Source organism: Centrocercus urophasianus, unplaced genomic scaffold (assembly GCF_019232065.1).
Source record: "Centrocercus urophasianus isolate 14NV4802_14NV808 unplaced genomic scaffold, USGS_Curo_1.0 seq_11, whole genome shotgun sequence".
Taxonomy (NCBI): Eukaryota; Metazoa; Chordata; class Aves; order Galliformes; family Phasianidae; genus Centrocercus; species Centrocercus urophasianus.
This window is the reverse complement of record NW_024884253.1, coordinates 66,745,568-66,765,124: the sequence shown is the minus strand read 5'-3', so window position 1 is coordinate 66,765,124 and position 19,557 is coordinate 66,745,568. Positions and strand designations below refer to the sequence as shown.

The 19,557-nt window shown below is 38.2% G+C and overlaps 1 protein-coding gene across 3 annotated transcripts in view; it reads right to left on the bottom strand.

Moving 5' to 3' along the window:
* Positions 1 to 3,595: 3,595 nt before the first annotated feature.
* TENT4A (terminal nucleotidyltransferase 4A) overlaps positions 3,596 to 19,557 on the bottom strand; it is a 52,561-nt gene continuing 36,599 nt past the window's right edge. Inside the window, exons 11-13 of one of the 3 annotated variants that reach the window (XM_042808681.1) lie at positions 16,078 to 16,236; positions 5,931 to 6,039; positions 5,720 to 5,841 (exon numbers count right to left, since the gene is read on the bottom strand). In XM_042808681.1, coding sequence (XP_042664615.1) covers positions 5,804 to 5,841; positions 5,931 to 6,039; positions 16,078 to 16,236 — 306 coding nt within the window. In that variant the 3' untranslated portion in view covers positions 5,720 to 5,803. Of the gene's footprint in view, positions 5,842 to 5,930; positions 6,040 to 16,077; positions 16,237 to 19,557 lie in introns of all 3 variants that reach the window. The other 2 variants (XM_042808680.1, XM_042808682.1) reach the window with 2 other exon arrangements.

Genomic DNA, 19,557 nt, shown 5'->3' with positions numbered 1-19,557 from the left:
GCCAATTAGAGGAGCCTGAGATGTTGCACACCTTTTTCTTCCAAGTATCAAAAAAAAAAAAAAAAAAACACCTGACAGGAAACAATATGCATTTCTCCACCAAAATTGGAAAAGGAAGGCTGGCTATCAGTCATTTCCACGTTCCCCAGGACATCCAAGTCAGATCACGTTCTTGTAATCTACAGATCTGAAATGACAGCCAGCTAGCATGCTCTGCATCCCCAGGAAGTCAGTCCTGCATCAAAGCCAGAGATCAGAAGTTTGTCAATACAAGAATCACACAAACAGATGCAAAACACTGGGTGTCATCCCTTGTATTTCATATCATTTTGACATGATACCATAAATGCCCAGATGAGCTCCGATTAATTTCCAGAAGTAGATCTTCATGTGTCAGTAGATTCAATAAATCTGTTTCCATCTGTAGCTGCTGCCATAGCTGAATAGAGAAACAAGATGACTACACTTTCCTTTTTGTCTCTCTAAAGTGAGGAAAGCCACAGGGAATTTAACCAGTAAAACTGTAGACTTGTAATAAGAGTTGCTGATTATACTGGCAACAGTTCATCTGATGTGTCTTTAGTTCACATTTGTCTTATCTATGAGATGGACTGGTGAGTTCTGTCATAACATCAACTAATATTTTCCAGGTGTTTCTCTTCTATTATTTCTAACACAAGCCTTCACTGCTTCAAAATAGCCATAAATACTACAGAAAAACCTAATGCTGTATATTGGCCACGCTGCACAAATTTGTTACATCAGTGCATGGTAATTCTTACGTTATGATCATTAGCAAACAGTCAAAATAATTTGGCCTCACAATTCATCTGCAACTGACTGCAAGTCCAAAAATTCGTACTCAGCGCCATCTATTGATTCCTTCTGGTTAAGCAGAAGGCAACACACTGGCTCATTCACTGTGTAATACAGGACCATGTTTTGCTGAACAATCTATTTTTTAACAGCAACATTGTTAGGTGTTACAAAACATTTGATAAATGAATGCTACATTTTGATGCAGGTTCTAACTAATCCTATTCTGTTTTCCCATAGAACCAGTTATAAAGATGAAATACTGTATGAGTCAAGTCATCCAGCTTAGCAATACTCGTATCTCAGATACAGTAGAGTTTTCCTCCATAGATCATGCTAGCACTATGGATTCCTCTTGGTGGTGGCTTTGCATACTTAGTACTAGACAAACAGCTTGCCTTGTAATAATTTACATTATACTGGAATGGTTATTTTACATTTCAAGCTAAAATTGCTGAGCTCTTAACATTTTACTTCCTTTTTCTTGTTGCAATTTTCTGTGCACATACTCCTGACAAGAATTGTCCTCATTCCCATGTTAAAAAACAAAAGATCTGATCTAGACAGTCATGACCTAGAATTATTCAGGTAAAACATGGAATAAGCACAGCTTCCACGGCTCACCTTTAAAAGGCCTTTTCATGATGCTTTTGCCACCCTTCAAGCATGCAGCAGTATTACTGTAAGTAATTATGCAACTCCTGCACTACAGAATCAAGTCAAACTAGCAGCTTTTCATTCTCAACAGTTTCCAGGCTTAATCTATCGATAGTAATCTATGGAAGCCACACTGGGAATGAGACAAACCATGTACTTCACACTTGTGCGTTAACATTTCAAGTGCAAACTGACAGATCTGAAGCAGCAAAATATCAAGAAAAAAGATCAATTTAGTCAAGGAGCTTTATTGATTTACTTCTTGATCAATGTCTGTGACTGAAAACCATGCATTTTCAGGGATCACTGATTCCAGAATGTGGTACATACTTACCTGCTTTAACTTATTGGACCTAGAATTTCCAGAGGTGTTTTGTGAAGTGCAGGACAAACAAAAAAACCTTATTCTTATCTGACTTCTGCCCCCATCAAAACACTTCATAAACTGAATACAGATGTTACATCAAAAAAAAGTTATCCTTTCTTAATATCACAAATTCAGATTAGGAGGAACTGTTTAGGGTGTCCCAGCCTCCTGATCCAGCACTGCTAACTTTTAAGTTACTTTAGGTTGTTTGGAGCCTTATCCAAGCCTTATCCTTATCCATGGAGTATCTGTGCTCAGTGCTTGACTGCTTATGACTTCTAACATTCACACAACCACACAACCTTCCATTTCTCAGCAACTCTTTGTTAACAAGGAAGTGGGGACAAAATGGTAAGTCAACTTGTTCGACTACTGAAACAAGAGTTGTTGCATGGACTTGCTCTTCATCAGAAGCAATAGATTTTTTGTAAACCAAACAGATCTGCTGGAATTCCCCTGCTCTCCTCCCCAAGTCCCCACAGGAATGTCAGAACAAATCATGCATTTGCAGTTGAAAACTGAACTCTGTTCAACAACATAAAACTGCACATATAACAGCAGATCAGCCTTAAACTTTGTTCGTTGGTCTCCAAAGAAATTTCCCAAGAGAACAGAGTTGTTTGGATGATCTCTTACATGATTATGAGAAAGGGTACCATCTTTTATCACACGTCAAGACTTGCTTGTCCAGGAGTTTCACCTATTCATCTTGGCACCAAAATTAGCTAGATGGATTCAACACTACTACTGAAGGGGTGAAGGCAGTTCATCAGAACATTCAGCTTTTCCTCTCTGGAAAGCCTCTGGAAAGCAGAAGCAGGAAGAAGGGAATCTTCTTACAAAGATTTTCGCAGGAGGACATCCCCAAGTGGACAATTACAAATGTTTTCAGTGCCAAGAAGTGGTTATTCTGACAGAGTTTACAGGCTTTCAGTTTCAGCACAGCTGTTAGCCTCACATAGAAAGTCCCATAACATGTGCCTGTTTTAGGCTTAAAAAATGGCAAGTGAAGCATTTGTTTGGAATATGGTTTGTAGTGAGGCTAAGTAACTTACTGTTCAACTCTCATAAGCTACCTGAGCAGTAAATGACTTGCTGCACAGTAAAGAATTCACAGCAGGAGAACATGTCACATCAGTGAGTAGTGGGAAAAGTAGATAGAATGAGATTTCCTTTGTGCACGTAATCCTAACGTGAGATGCAGTGGGACAAAGGCCATTAACAAGATCACACCAGAAAAATTTCCAGATCTCAAGCATAAAGACATTTATATTCACAGTTTGAGAAGGCATATAAGGTAATCCCTGAAGAAAAAATCCCTCCGATCATGATTTCTATGATCTTGCAAACTCAAAAACCCGAGATACACCCAATATTTAAGGATGTTAAAATGGATACATTTTGAAAGCAGGTTGAAATTACAGGGAGGAATTTAAAAATTCTATAGAAAACTAAGATTTTTTCAGGGGATTTGTTATTCTATCCCTTCCTAAGAATATTGTCAGGAACTACCGCTCACTCCTTTGCACTCTCATTATCAAGGGACCAAAACCACAACTATGAAACCAACAGCTGTATTCGTTGTTCCCTTCCTAAATACAAAGAACAGCATGCAGATGGAACCCATTCATTCAACGTCCCAATTCTGAAAATGTCTGGCACACACACTGAAATTGCTGCTCAAATTAACCGTCAAACAATGAGATAAGGTCAAATATTACCTGATTACATTCCCCATAAAAATATACATAAGAGTGACTGGTCTCCAAAGTTTATTAAAAATCAAAGAATAGAAAACTTTACATAAAAATATGTCAATTTTAGCTTCCACATAGTTGTCCACACAAAAAATTTAAACATGATTTTTTTTTTTTCAAACCTGTAGCACATAACCACAGTGATAGCCAGGCCAATTTATTTGGTTCACCATGACTGAAGTGTTACATGATACCACTTTTAAATGAATTTCACTTTAAAATGGACGCTAGAATAAGACACCAACTAAAGCCTCTGAAGGCTCTTTAATGTAGTTATGCTCAATATTGCTAGTGTGTGAAGACTAAGCAGTACAGGCTCCTGTAACAGCCCTTAGATATTATTTATGAATCAGCTCACAATTTTTTTTTGTTTGTTTAAAATTGTGACGAACCTGGAGCATTAAGACAAACTTTTTGCAAACATATGCACTACTCTACTTTGGAATGTTGCCCTCTCTCCCCTCAAAGACCTGTTTGACAGATTCAGTAATAACATGAACTACTTCTGCTTCAAAGGCATACAGCATATTAAAAAGCTTCATGCTTGACACCTCATTTTAACACTCGGATATCAGTTTTAAAACCTTCTCTATCTGTATACAGTATAGTCCTGTTAACAGGATTCTTCAGCTTTCTCTGCTAATGGATTTATATAACTGATCTGTAGTTTTCTGTATAGTTTAAGAACTCTCGCTAAAAAAACAGGAAGTCAGAGGGCATGAGACGTGACCTACTCCCAGGACAACTGTGGTGCTTTAAAAACTCAGGGTTAGGCAGGATGTACATTTTTTCAAAAAGTTAAAGACAGTGTTTGTCATGGCAATACACACTTGCATAGTATACCTGTATGCATCTGTAAATTAAGTGCCAGCCACTCATACTGCGTACAACACTGGGCTGTGCTCTCCTGCAATACATTAAAAGATACTTCTCATAATGCTTAGAGCAGCTGAAGTACTTTTTATATATTTGCTCTTAACAGAACTAATGCATACTGCTATACAGATTCCTTAATGGAATCAACATATTTCCTTTCTCCACATTCCTTAAGCCGGGTACCTCCATTTAATAATGTTGTTTGAACCCAAACATTAACAGGTTACATTACTAAAATGCATCAAAGCATGTAGTTCACCGCTTTTTAATTTCACATCGGGACTTGAACCAACCTTCTCCCCTCCCTCAAAAGTTTTACTTCTGGTACTAAGAATGCTGGATTTGTCGTCTATTAAAAGGAATAAAATTAAAACTCATTGGTCAGAGCAAGAAGACTGTAGAGGCCAGACAATGAGCTAAAAAAACATAGGGTCGAAATGCTTTGGAGCTTAATACCTTCTTAAAACTGTAAGCCAAATCGCTCTTCCACTGTGAATCAAGAAGCCTCAAATATTACCAAATGTCATGTTTGTAACACTGCTCAGACAACCTGCCAAAACTATGAACCCAACTTAGATAATGCAACCTGGGAAAGGATCTGTAAATTAAAAAACCTCTTCCCCTTAAATATAACTTATGTGACAATATGAAATTAAATTAAAATTCCAAGTTATTGCACAAATTATATCTCCAATATTTACAGAGCAAAAAATCCTGAACTTTGAAACAAACAGGACTGCAGCAAATTTATTTTTTTGAATTCCCAACTCGATTTGCTGCAAAGAAAAAAAAAAAAAAAAAAAAAAAAAAATCAAAGGGGCTGAAGTTTCCTTCACTTCCAAAATAAAAGAAAACAGAACCCACATAGGAACAGATGTAGCCACAGCAAAAAAAGCCACAGCATTTGTAAATGTCCTTGCAGTTCCACTGTCAGAGCTGCTTCGGCACCGTATGAACCATTGTGGGAAGGCAGAAAAACAAAACTTCCACATTTAATAAGGCTTCACAGATAAGCACAACTACTTCTTGAAGATGGACTGAACCACCACACAAAGAAACATGCAAAGAAGTCAGCTGCAGATATTTGGCAACACCAATAAAACGATGTGCTGGACGCTGGTCTCCATCCCTTAAGTCGAGTGGCACTCGCTCAGTTTGTCTGAACAGGGAAGGTCATTTTGCCATCTGCCATTATCTGCTCAGACTAATAGGTAAACTGTCTCTGTGTTTTTTTCTTCTCCATATATTACGATTGTACTGGTGGTGTCCTCTGTTACCAACTGGTTGCCTCATGCCTCCACTGTTGACAGGACTGTAGCTGTTGCCTTGGTTATGAGTTCCTTTCATGGAAAACTTCATCCCGGTGTGCTGTTAAAAAACACAACACATGCACTCAGTTTAGGCATACAAACAACTGAAACAAAGTACGTATTACCAATGGTATTTCCTCAACATACAAGTCATTCCCACAGAATACTGCTTGAAGCAACTGATCTTTCCATGCTTGTCTGATTTTAGCTGCACAAATCCAAAGGCATTAACAGCTTGTTTTCTGAAGTAAATGTCCTGCAAATGAAATGGTGTAGATTTAAATGCATCCTTAAAAACCTTTGATCTGAGTATTAAATATGCTCACCACGCATCAACACTATAAAAACAGACCTTCCACATTAAACACTAATTGTAACAGACATGTCTCTATAAGATTCTTGGAAATAATATAACCGAGTGAAATATCCAGCAAGACTTCCAGAAATATAATTATTAAGGAACACAGGGGCATCACTACATGAGCTAATGCAAAGGACTAGCCTGCTCTACTTACAATTTCACTTAACTAAATCAGTAAACTAGCCATGACTTTGGAAGGAACTGGGCCTAATCTGATCAATCTTATTTGCCTGCTACATACCACGCATCCAGACCAAGGCAAAATAACTATCAGGAGTGTAACATGACACTTTCTTTGGGAGAATCTCTAATAATTTGGAACAGCAGCTGCTGAAAAGGCTTAATAACAACCGAGTTCAGTGTTTTCCCTACCATTTAATACCACCTTGAGTTGTGTTATCATTTCCCTACATACTGAGACTCTAAAAATACCTGCAGCTTAAACACAAGCAACTTTTTTTTTTCCTGAGGAGTGAAAGAAATTATTGTGAGAACACAGACTGCCTTAAAAAAAAAAATAAAAATAGCATTTTGTCTAACTTAAGTGATTTAGTAGAAACACCACAAAGTTAACATAGGGCAGCTGTTTAGAACATGAAATAACTGCAGATAGCTTATTAATCTGTATTTCCAAACAAGCGTGGTGTCAAAATAAATATGAAAACAACAAATTATCATTGAAATTATTTAAGGAGTAATGCTATACAAAGCTTTTTGCTATTAAATTATAATTAGGAGAGATGCTGAACATCTACAGAAAGACCTGGGGAAGAACAGTATTGAAAAGAAAACTGTACAATAGTAAAACAAACAAACAAACCTTTTTTCATATGTAAGGAATGCCCTACAGTGACCTAAATACCTTGAATATTCAATTTTTAAACTCCCAGGACAGACCTGTTAAGTGTTGTCAGAATAGCAATGGCAAGATAACCAAGGACAAAGACAAAAAGAGAATGAAAGAGAAAGAATCCTTCATCTTAAGAGGCGAAACTCAAAACTTGTCTACTGAAGTATGTTGTAAAGCACCTATCAAGAGCTATTCATTAAAATCAACAATATAAGCTGAAAAAATAAAAACATTCTATTTTGGCAAGTCGCCTTTCAAACAAACACCACCTTTACACATCCTTCTGAGGCAAAGTGTTGAAGTTCAATACGTGTATATCTGACTCTCGAATCCATAAGCAAAGCTCTACAGACATGTATCAACTAATTTGCTTAAATAAAGCAAAACATTTCAAATGATCAGTCATTCAATAGTCAAAACAATGAGGACAGTTCTATTCCTTAGTTACACTTCACTATGTAAAAAAAAAGGAGATGACTCTAGTTTTGCTACTGTAAAATCAGAACAAAGCTCTGACCACAGAATCTACTCAAGCCTATTATCTTCAGCTGTAAATACAAAGAACTTGGCAACTTAATCCTTAATTTGAGTGTTCAGAAAAAAATAATGGCACACTGGCAGGCAGCGCTTCACTCAAATCAGGTCAGCCAAACCCCACTGAAAACAGGGTAATTAAGCCTATCTGTATCCTCGAAGTAATTAATACCACTAGTTTGTTCAAGATGTAATCAAATTTTCAAAAAATTGCTACATATTTCACTGCTTATTTATTAGGTAAAGGAAGTTTGCTGATATCTTTTTGAAATTCCCAGAAGACTATTAACTCCATCTAGTCCACACCATTCTTGATGTCCACATGCTCCCCCCAGTCACTGAGATGGCATGTCTACCCAGACAGTGGCTGAAGAGGGATCAGATAAGCAAAAAAGCAAGCCCTCTAACTGCAATATGCAGACATCTTCAGTTTAAATGTTCTGATCATTTCCCTTACCAAGGAGTAATCATTTCTACCAACATATGGCTGCTCATTCAACAATTAAGTGTCAGAAGTGATTGGGGGGGTTGGGGAGAGGGGGTCTGAATTTGATCTTCCACGAGTAGAAGCTGCTATATGTGTAGAGAAATCTCAGAAAACTGCAACTAAAACAAGATGGGGAAAAACTTTATAACACATACCAGGCTCAAAAAATTCCCAGATGTTTTAACAGAAATTTAAGAAAAGGTTGCTCTCAGCTTTTGTCCCAGATAACAAGTCTGGTAGAAATTTAAATATTGAGTAATGTGCTGAAGAAAACAAACTTTTCATCTTAAATTTGCCACCCAATCAGGAAGACTGAGTGCACAAGGCACTCTATCTATAAATAGATAAGAGCAGCTTCATACTCACAAAACATGGTCCTCCTGAAGAACCTTCAACCACCCCAGTATCTCTTTGATGGACAACACAGCAGGGCACCAGCAATCAAAGAGGTTCCTGAATGCGACAATTATTTCTTCCAAGTAGTACAGGAACCCATGAGAAAAGTAGCTATGCTCGACCTCGTCCTCATCAATGAGAAGGGTGAGTAATATGAAGCTCAGCGGTACCCCTGGCTGTAGCAACCGCAAAAAAATGCAGAGTTCAAAATCCTTAGGGTGTCAGAGTGTGTGCAGCAAGCTTGCTACTCTGGACTTCAGGAGAGCAGATTTTGAACTCTTCGGGGAACTGCCTGGCAGGGTAGCATGGGAGAAAGCGCAGGGGCCCAAGAAAGCTGGTCAGTATTCAAGGACCATCTTCTCCAAGCACAAAGCAGTGCATCCTGAGAAAAAGGAAGACAGGCAAGAATGCCAGGAAGCCTCCATGGATCAACAAGGAGCTCCTGGACTTGCTTATGCTCAAAGAAAGTCAAGGAGTGGAAGCAGGAACAGGTTACCTGGGAAGACTACAAAGAAGTTGTCTGAGCAGCCAGGGATCAGATTAGGAAAGCTAAAACCCAGACAGAATTAAATCTAGTCATGAGACATGAAGGGGAACAAGTCGAAATTCCACAGATATGTCAGTGATAAAAAGAAGGTCAGGGAGGACATGGGCCCTCTCCAGAAGGAAAGTGGAGACCTGATCACAAGGGATACGAAGAAGGCTGAAATTTTCAGTAACTTCTTTGCCTCAGTCTTCAATTGGAAAGACCTTGAGACACACTGATCAAGTTGCAGAAAGCAGTGGTAAAAACCTGGAGAAAGTAGATCTGCCCTGCTGTAAGTAAAGATCAGGTTCAAGACAATCTAAAGAACCTAAAGATGCTCAAAGTCCATGGGACTCAATGAGATCCATCCACAGGTTCTGAGGGAACTGGCAGATCAAGTTGCCAAGCCACTATTCGTCATATTTGAAAGGTCATGGCAATCTGGTGAAGTTCCCACTGACTGAAAAAAGGGAAAAAACTCTCGTTTTCAAAAAGGCAAAAAAGGATCCAGGAACTACGGGCCAGTCAGTCTCACCTCTGTGTCTGGCAAGACCATGGAGCACATGGAAAGACCAAGGCACATGGAAAATAAAGATGAAGTGACTGGTGGTAACCAATGTGACTTCACCAAGGGCAAGTCATGCCTGACAAACTTGGTGGCCTTTTATGAAGGTGTAGCATTAGTGGATGAAGGGAAGAGCAACTGACAATATCTGCCTGGACTGAATCCATTCTTCAGTTGATAGGAATTGTCATCATTGAAGCTCGTATATTTCAGTCTTATTACATGTAAAGTATTAGTGTAGTATTTTGCAGAATTTTGCTGTACTATTTAGCATTAATACCTTAACAAACAGCCTCAAAATCTTCCCAAGTTCTTCTCAATTTTTCCACCTTATTTCCAAACAAGCAATGGTTCATTAGCCTCATTACTTTTAAGCTAACATGATTATATATAATATTTATATTAGCTACCTGGTCATACTTTGAATCTGTTAAAATTTAGATCTGGTCTATATTTAAGATGCGCTTAAATATTTAAGATGTAGTAAAGGTTCTTACTCAAGTTGTTTAAATCTGGGAAAAACAAGCCTAACGCACTACAAATATCAAGAGATCCTTCTCCCTTTTGAACCCTTTGTTTGGGCTTACTAGCTGAAGTCAGCTAGCTTTCAACTGACAGCATAATGATAAGTTTGTATTTATGCATTCACAAGCCAAATCTCATTTCTTGTCCAACAAAAGAAAACAGCATTTATGCAACAGAAAACAACTTGTACAGAGTACAGAAAGAGCACAAACAAGTTCCATCACTTCTTACCTGCTAACACTACAGAATCAGAAGACTCAAAGTCATGAGGGAACAGCTGAGTCGAAACAAACGATGAGAAGACAGAACTCATACTGTAACTTTGCTACTATCTTGAGATGGCCATTGTTCTTTTCTCCAAACACCTTTTATTAAGTATCTCAGGAGATAAATTTTCTGACTTAACTCTATTTTAGAGCTTAAGACAGATTTCTTATTGAGATTTCTCAGCTTTTACTTGGAGAAAAATTTCAGGACACAGGCCCACCAGCACTCTCCAAACAATGAGTTCACATCAATATGGTCAGTGTGAAAAAACAGGTAGATGAAATGCATATGCATGTATTTAAACCAATCTGAGATAGAGAGGAGCATTCTGACAGTGACATTGGAAGACAAAGTTATGCTAAGCAAACTGATCAGATATTACCTCCACATTTTCTTCACTTGTTTTTTTTTTATTATTATTACTTATGATGAAGTCCTGTTCGTCCTGTTTTTACAAACTGCTCGTTAGAGTTTCAACCAGCCTTTTCTTCAACTGAAAAAGTACTCTGGAAGCAGACACTTGAAAAATCTTGTTTCCAATGCCACTACATTTTGAGAAACCATTAGATGCTAACAGCATCAGAATTGTCATTGGGACAAAGCAACACCTCCCACAATTGTTCTAGGTGAGAGCAAACTCTGAAGAAAAGTATTTTAGCAAGCGAAGCATAAAAGGTTAGATTATGTCATTTTAGCACTAGCATTAAAGTTTCATTTTCCTAGTTGTCTTCTTCCTTCCGAAGTCACTAGTGAATGCTGCTATGAAATTCTTAATGACCACATTAGCAATTAGGTATCATTCATTTGAATGTCCTCGGTGGAGCTTTTCTTGAACAGAACAGACACTCCGAAAGCTAGTCCAGCAGGACCAGTACTTGCTATCTTGAATCCTTTTGAATCAAATAAGCACTCTTAGGATAAAAACAATGCAACATTAAAAAAATTGGACCTAAAAAACTTGTAGTTTGTTCTGTCTTCATCCATGACTTCTCAAAGTAGCCACCATCAACCCAAGAAATTGAACAGAACTTAACCCATTTGTAAATACAAGAAAACTGTCCTTCTCCTAGTGGCAAGTCACCAGGTATTTTTTCTCCCTTCCATTCCCCTGGACATGTATACCAGTATTGTTTTTCTACTCACTCCAATGGAGAGCACTGGTTCATAAACTGTTTTGCTCTCCCAAAAGAAATTTCAAACTGCTTTGTCAGCAAAGTAGAATGATTACCAAGGAAAAACACTAATAATACTGAAAAGAGCATAGATCTTTATAAGGAGCTTAATTAGTCCCTGAACTACCTGGAATTTCTCCAATTAATTATGCAGTGTATAAATAGAACTGTTAATCACTCCAATACTTCTTCAAACAAGAAACTATTAGGAAGATCTAACAGCAGGGAATTTGTCTAGAAGGCTGCTACAGGTTCAAAGTTCTTGCACCGGCATTTCTTGCTTCTACAGCAAGTACCGAAGACCTAGCTATAGCTTCCTGCGAATAACGTAAGGCCTTCAAAGACAACAAGCTGAACTGAGGGAAAAATAATTGCCAGGGTAGATGCTGAAGACAAATGGACAATGGAATGCCTTTCAAACACTTTTCGGATAGAGGAAAATACCTGCTGTTAAGGAGGCCTATCAATTCAAGACTATCAGAATAGAAACCCTTCCAGCTATTAATACGTGCATATTAAATCTTATAAATGAAGACTGTGCTAGTTTGAGTAAAGTTAAAGCTAATCCAGTGCATTCATTCTCCAAAATGTTGCAAATGAAAAGCATACGTTTACCACATTCTGAGTAGTGTGATTTCAGTTCCCACTTGGTTGGTTGCAATCTTCATCTGAAAGAAGAGTTTACTCCACAACACAAACTCTCACTAAATTTACTGTAGAAAAACAATTGCTTCTGTAGGTAGCAAGAAATTCTTCAGAGTTAACATGATCCTAAAGTGCAGATCCTTATCTTTCAAAAGCCAGAGATAAACTCCAGTTTTAAACATCTATGTATTGTACAAACTATTGAAGAAAAGCCAAGTAATGCTGTAAAGCACTTTTCTTCAAAGATACAAAATTGCAGCTAAGGTCACTCAACATCCACTCAACAAATTGCCTCTTCACAACCTAGTCAACTCCAAATCCTGACTTGTTTTGCACCAGTAACTGCAACTTGATTCTGTTTTCACACAATTTTGACTAAGTTAAGCTACAGGACACCTCTTCATTGAAAAGAGTTGCTAAAGGAAAGAACAAACAGAATAAGATTACACTTTACATGAGTTTAACATGAAACTGAAATTAAGAAAACTGAATGAATCATTCAGGAGATTAAAACAAAAATCATACTTTGAGATACAAGTAGGGACTTGCTGTATGACCGTGGATTGCAGAGGAAATAGATGGGGAAAGCATGTGATAGAACAATTTCCAAAGATTAAAGGTATTGAGCATCTACAAGGAAATAGTGGAATACCAACAGTATGTAGAGCAACAGTAATCCGATCTAAACAAAAGGAAACGGGTCTTGAAAAACACTTCTGTCAAGTCCTTTAAATATGTGCGTAGCAACTAGGAAGACTTTGCTATCAAGCTATAATATGCCATAACTCAAGGCTAGTATTACTGAACATGAAAAAACTGTTCAGATAGAACTTCTTATACAGCTGAAAGTTCAAACCAAGCACTGATTTTTTTTCATTCTATAGTAAGTGGTAGGTGCCATCTCTAGACAAACTCACAAGCTGAATGAAAAATATACCCTTATATACCAGGCTTAAAGTGTTTTGATCAGCACCACAAAGTCCAGCTAGAGGTCAGCAACCAGTGGTCCATTTCTGCAGTTGATGCCAGGCCAATACTAACACCTTAATTAGTGACTTGGATGACAGGATAGTAACCCTCAGAAACTGAAAGGAGAGCTAATAAACACGACAACTGTGCTGCCAAACCTTGTCAAATGAGTGGACAAATGAGTTGATAGGTACTTCATAAACTTCAAATTTAACACTGCCCATGAGGAGGAATAATCTCATACATCAATACGTGTGAGGCATTGACCAGGTGGAAAACAGCTTCAGTGTAACACAACCACAGACAATAGACAAGTTGAACTTGAGTCAGCAACATGCCCTCATATCAAGAAAGGTCAACAACATCCCAAGCTGCATTACATTAAGAAGAGTATCACTACAAGGTGAGAAGTGATCCTTCCCTTCTACTCAGCACTAGAGAGGCCACATCTGGAGGGCTATGTGAAAGTCCAGGCTTCCCGGTACAAGAGATGTAGGCATACAAGTGAGTCCAATGAAAGTCTGTGAGAATAAGACACTGCAATGTTTATCATAAATGGAAAAGATGTCAGAGCTCCATTGTTTACCCCCAAAAGGAGAACTCTGAGGGGTAGGGATCATACTGATGGATCTCAATACCTAATGAGAGGATTTAAAGTAAATGGAGGAAGGCTGTTCTCAGTAAGAGTAGAATGCTTAGTGAAAGAACAAGGAAAAATGGACATAAGTGTGAAAAGTATTTTAAGACTAAATTCAAGTCTAAACTTTTATTTAAAAGTGGGGTCAAACACTGGAAGAGTGTTTGCTTGACCAGTCAGTCTAGTGACCTTCTGTGATAGTGTAACTGCATCAATGGACAAGAGCCACTGATGTCATCTGAATTTCAGTAAGGCTTTTGACACGGTTAACCCACCCATTCTCCTCAGAACTGGAAAGAAATGGATTTGACAGGTGGACTGTTGAGTGAAGGAGGAATTAGTTAAGAAATCATACTCAAGAGTGGTGATCAATGGCTGGGTGAAGATCAGCAACAAGTGACGTCCCTCAGGGGTCAGTATTGGGACCAATGCTCTTCAGTATCTTCATCAGTAGTGCAATCAAGTGCACCTTCAGAAAGTTTGTAGATGATATCAAGCTGTTTGTTGCAGTCAACACGCCTGAGGGACGGGATGCTAGACAGGCTGAAGCAGTGGGTTCAGGAGAACCTCATGAGGTTCAATAAATCAAGTGCAAAGCCTCGCACCTGGGTAATGGCAGCCCTCACTATCAATACAAGCGAAAGGATGAAAGTACTGAGCACAGCTCTGTCTAAAAGACATTAGGGGTCCCGGTGGATGGCAAGCTAGACATCAATGAGTAATGTGCCCTCATAGCTCAGAAGGCTGACTGCATCCTGGGCTGCATCAAAAGAAGCATAGTCAGCAGGGCAAGGGAGGTGATCCTGACCCTATACTCCGTGATGGTGCGACCTTTTCTGGAGGCACTGCATTCAGGTATGGAGTCCTCAGTACAAGAAAGTCATGGATCTGCAAAAGCACGTCCAGAGCAGGGCCATAAAAGTGATCCAAGGGATGAAACACTTCCTCTCCAATGACAGGCTGAGAAAGATGAGGCTGTTCAGCCTAGAAAAAAAGGCTTTGGGGAGACCCAATAGCAGTCATTCAGTATCTAAAGGAGTACTTAAAGAAAGAAAACTCCTTATCAGAGTCTACTGTGATAGGACATGGGGAAACAGTTTCAAACTGAAAGAGGGGGGGGATTTAGATTGAAGAGGTGAAAGTTGTATTTCTTGTTTTTTTTGTTTTGTTTCAATAAATAAGGGCAGTGAAACATAGGAACACACTGGTTGCCCAGAGACGTGGTGGATACTCCATCCCTGGAGAGCTCACTTTACGATTTTTGGGGCAGGGTTTCTTTCTTTTTGTCAGGCTGGATAGAACTCTGATCAATGTGATCTTAGCTGTAGATGCCCCTGTTCATTGCAGGGAGTTGGACTAGATTACCCTTGAAGGTCCCTTTGAACAGAAATAATTCTATGATTCTAACACATTGCCCAGAGAGGAGGTTAGGAGAGGATTCTCATTCTTGGAGTTACTCAGAAAACATGAGCAATTTGCCCTTTGATGAGGACTGGACTAAATGAGTTCAAAGTCCCTCCAACCAAATACTCAGACTCAGTTTAAATACTTCACAAATCTCAAAGCAGAAACTGAAGCAAACATCCTGTGTCATAATCCCACCCTGGAAGTGTTCAGTGGAGCCGGCCTAGATGATAACTTTCACTATAGCTCATATAGTTTCAATAATCAAGATTGAGGAGCATCTTGCTATAGACAGATGCACCAAGGCTGTAAGGAAAAGCTAAAGATCTTTCTTCTCTTCGTACATTAATAGATGTTAGCTAAAGTAATACTGCAGGCTAATTAGGTAACATACCGTCTGTCTCCCTGCACATTTAACATTTGGGTATATTTCTTGGAAATATGCCCAGATTTTTTCCTCCATCTTTAAAATTATTACAGAAGGTTACAAGTGGAGACAAGTTTGTTCTAGCAATTCAGAAATCAAGGCCACTAAACACACCCAGACAAGGCAGTAGTATTTCTTCACATCCAAACACTAGCTTAACAGATATATCACTTGTGAGAAGTTTCCGCTTTAAGAAAACGAAATTAAACAGCCTAGAGATCTGCAAATATCCCAGTAGTTTGGGTACTGGAATTCTCAAATATAGATCAGTCAGATGTCTGACATTGCCTATCAGGTTATTCCTAGGGGTGAGTGAGCTGTGGAAGAGCTCCAAACATCTCAAACATTTCCCACCCTTTCTTCTTCCTGTGCTTCGCACACGACAGTTAAGTAGCTTAATGGTTATATGAAAATCAGCACATACTACATCAAGTATATTTCTAGAGGATTTTAGCACAGAGCAAATGATCTACGATTCTGATTAGATCACTTTCTCATAAAAAGGTAGCTCCATTCAGTTGGCTCATACCTGATTACTGGCGGCCATTATCAAGGTTCTCGTAGGCGCAGATTGGGGTTTACCACTGGGCATAGGCAATGCTGGTGGTAAACTGGCCATAAGTTGAGTCGGTGCTTGCAGACTGAACTGGTAAACATTAGGAGCTGTGCAAGGTGGTGTATCAGAATCCTTTTGGCAGAGAAAAAGGGGAAAAGAAAAGCAACTTTACAGAAAATACAGCATATACAGTCTATGAATGTGAAAATGCATCCAAATATAATCTCTCATGAACACTGTAAAGATTCTTTCAGTGGTAAGAAAATAGAATATAAACTAGTACTATGTTTATTTCACACATCTAGCAGTCTAGACTAAGTTAAACTGAATCTGCATTACAAAGACAAAGTCAGCAGGTCCATGGTGATAACAAATCAGTTCTGGTCAGCTCATCTAAGGCCAAGTAAAGCTCTCTTCTATCTAATTAGAATTAAAAGGTAGAAACTACATCTGGAAAAAAACAGTGCAAGAATAGTGACAGTGAAATGAGGACTACAATTGCAGGTGTCATGATAGAATCAGTCCTCAGAACAGTGTTATGCACTGTACTTAACTGTATGGAAAAGTTACTCAAACTCTTACAGTCTCCTCTCATTCAACCCACCAAAGTTAGAGCTCCACCTACCAAGAAACAAGGAGATGGCCAATCAGACAAGACTAACATATAAGCACTAGTTATCTGCTTCAATACTAGTTAGGGGTTCTCATCACTTTCCATTGGAGGTATGCACAGTTCTTCAGAGGAAAGCAAGATGGATGCAAGACAACAGAAATACTGTAATGGAGCTCACTACTATATTTCTTACTCTTCCTTCTTCCAGCCTGACCAACAGCAATTGCATATGCATCATAAGCAGAGTTAACACTGCACATCTGGGGCACTCAAGAGCACTCAAGCAAAGAGGCAAACACGGATCCAGAAGTTTACAAATACTCTTGACACTTCAGATCCATGTCTGAAAGATGAGCTCTGGCCCTCACCAGTATAAGGGCTACAGAGATTACACTGTCAAAAGACAAATACAGGAATAAGATTCCCCTAATGCTTTTAGCTAATTATGTAGGGATGAAGCTACAGTAACTGCAGTAAGCACCTAAGTAAGTTCACAATCTCTTTATTGGTCCTTTGAATGCCTATTGCCTATCGTAGCCCTTCACAAAAATACCTGAAGAGATGCTTTTGGAAACGGATACAGCTTTATTCTACTGACAACTTCCCATTTTAAAACCTATTCTTTAAATCAATTTCAACTTCCCAAATAAAAACACAGTATTCAAAAGGAAGATTTCTACTATTCATATCTCTGACTAGATAGAACTGCTCAATTTACCTTGTTGCAGGAAAGGAAAAAGCATGGAGGATAAACAACAAGCGTTACTGAGGAAGCCAGATCAAACTGCAACTTTTGCTTGACTAACAGGATCCCTAGTTTTCTGTCTAGGCAGAAATAGTGAAACAACAAATGTACTGAAATGATCTCATGATGCAAATGCCCCTACCTAACATCAGGAACCCTCTACTAACTAGGTCTCACCATAAGAGTTTATTTAAATTCCATTAACAACTCAAGGGTTAGATACAAATTAAGATGCAAGGTAAAGTTTATAGATATACCCATCCTTCAGCACAATAGTTCACTCTCCACTAATATCATGTGATTTAATTATATTTACAGGTATCCTTTCCAAAATCTAACTGCATGGAAGTAGTGTTTTCTGCTTTGTTTCATGACATTGCTAGACAATTCAACCTTTTCAACTGACAACAGCTACTATTCTAGGAATTCAATTTTCAATATTTCTTTTAAATACATGGACCAAACAAGTTTTAGAATCTCAGTCAATTCTTATAATTGTTCCTCTGAGGAAAAAAAAAATATCTAACTAACCTAGAAGTCAATATTAAGAAATCAAAACCTTTAACAAGGGAATGAAAGTGCCTTGGTAGCATAATATACACAAGTTGTCCCCTATAAACGTACAAGAATGAACTAGAGATCTTGGCAAAGATATTCTTACTATCCCGTTCTCCAGCCTTCTTCCATCAGTTTCTCACTTTCCTACAACATTCAGAGTTGGAAGCTGTAAGAACAAGGACTATTTCTATACAAATTGTATTCTTTGAAAGCAAAGAACTGAGCACTGGTGCCTACAGTTGGAACTTTACTGTAAAGATTTTTTCCACATGCTCCTCTCAATGTGTTATTACAACATCAGGAGCAAAGCGATCTAACAGATAACTGCTGCCATTCCTACTCCTTTCACTTCTTCCATTATTGCTCTCTCCATTGTACTTGCATTAGCATTTGCCATTATGAGCCAATTCTGAGGGAAACCACAGAAACAGCAATCTCCTTTTTCTAGTTTTACCCTCTGAATCAACTTACCACAAGTTCAGCTGAGTATGAATGCATAAAAACCCAAGGAGCAACTAAGCAAAGTCATCCCTAGAAAGAACAACTAGTGAATTTACTGAGCAGTAGTACGAAACCACACTCCTTAGAGAAAAAAGTAACACTAGGAGAAATTCAGGCATTTCAAAGAAGTTCAGCCAAAGCACTGAAGAACTTCACTGTATAACCTTGCTTGAATAGCTTTAGTCCAGCACCCTCAAATCTTGTTGACAAATCCACATTCTTCCAAGGTGATGTGAAGTGTGTCAAATCCTCATCCCATTTCACCCCAGCTTGTGCCATTTCCCTTTTTGGTAGGTGGAGCCATAAGTTTAATAGACTATGGTATAATAAAATAGAAGGAGATCAACATTTGCCTATGGAATATCACAGGACAGTGAATTTACATCAATCAAAAAAGTTGCACCCTTCCTATTTGCCAATCTATAAACAGTACAAAACCTCAAACAAGATGCAACTGATTTTTCTGTCCTTAGTTAAACTGCATTACAAAAACAAAATGTTTGTCATGCTAAAAGGAAAGGGGGGGAAAAGTGTAAGAACATATATAACAGAAGCAAACTGAAAAATATACCTCCAAAGCTAGTAGTGGTTTCACAGAAATACAACTGAAGTTAATCTAATTAGAACCTCCCAGTATTAAAAATACAAAAAAAAAAATGCCCCTTTAGCCTGTGTTATCTTCTCCAATGCCTGCAAAATTACTCCTTATTTTAATCATTATTAAACAAAAGATATTTCCCCAAAGTGTGTCATTTCAAACTTCCTTTATTATTCCTACTACTTTCATTTCATGGGTTTTCAATTGGCCTGAATTGATAAGAGTACCATAACATTCCAAATTTTGCAGGTAAATGTTTTTCAAATTAAGCATTCAATTATAGCACTTATTAATGCAAGTTGAGCATATAAATGTTCAGTTTAGGTTTTCTTCCATCCTAAAATGGCTTTGGCACCTCTTTTTCAGGTGAGGTAATATTAATATATGGCAAGAATATAATTAGCTGGAGGTGTCAAGAAGTAGCCTAACTCATGAAAT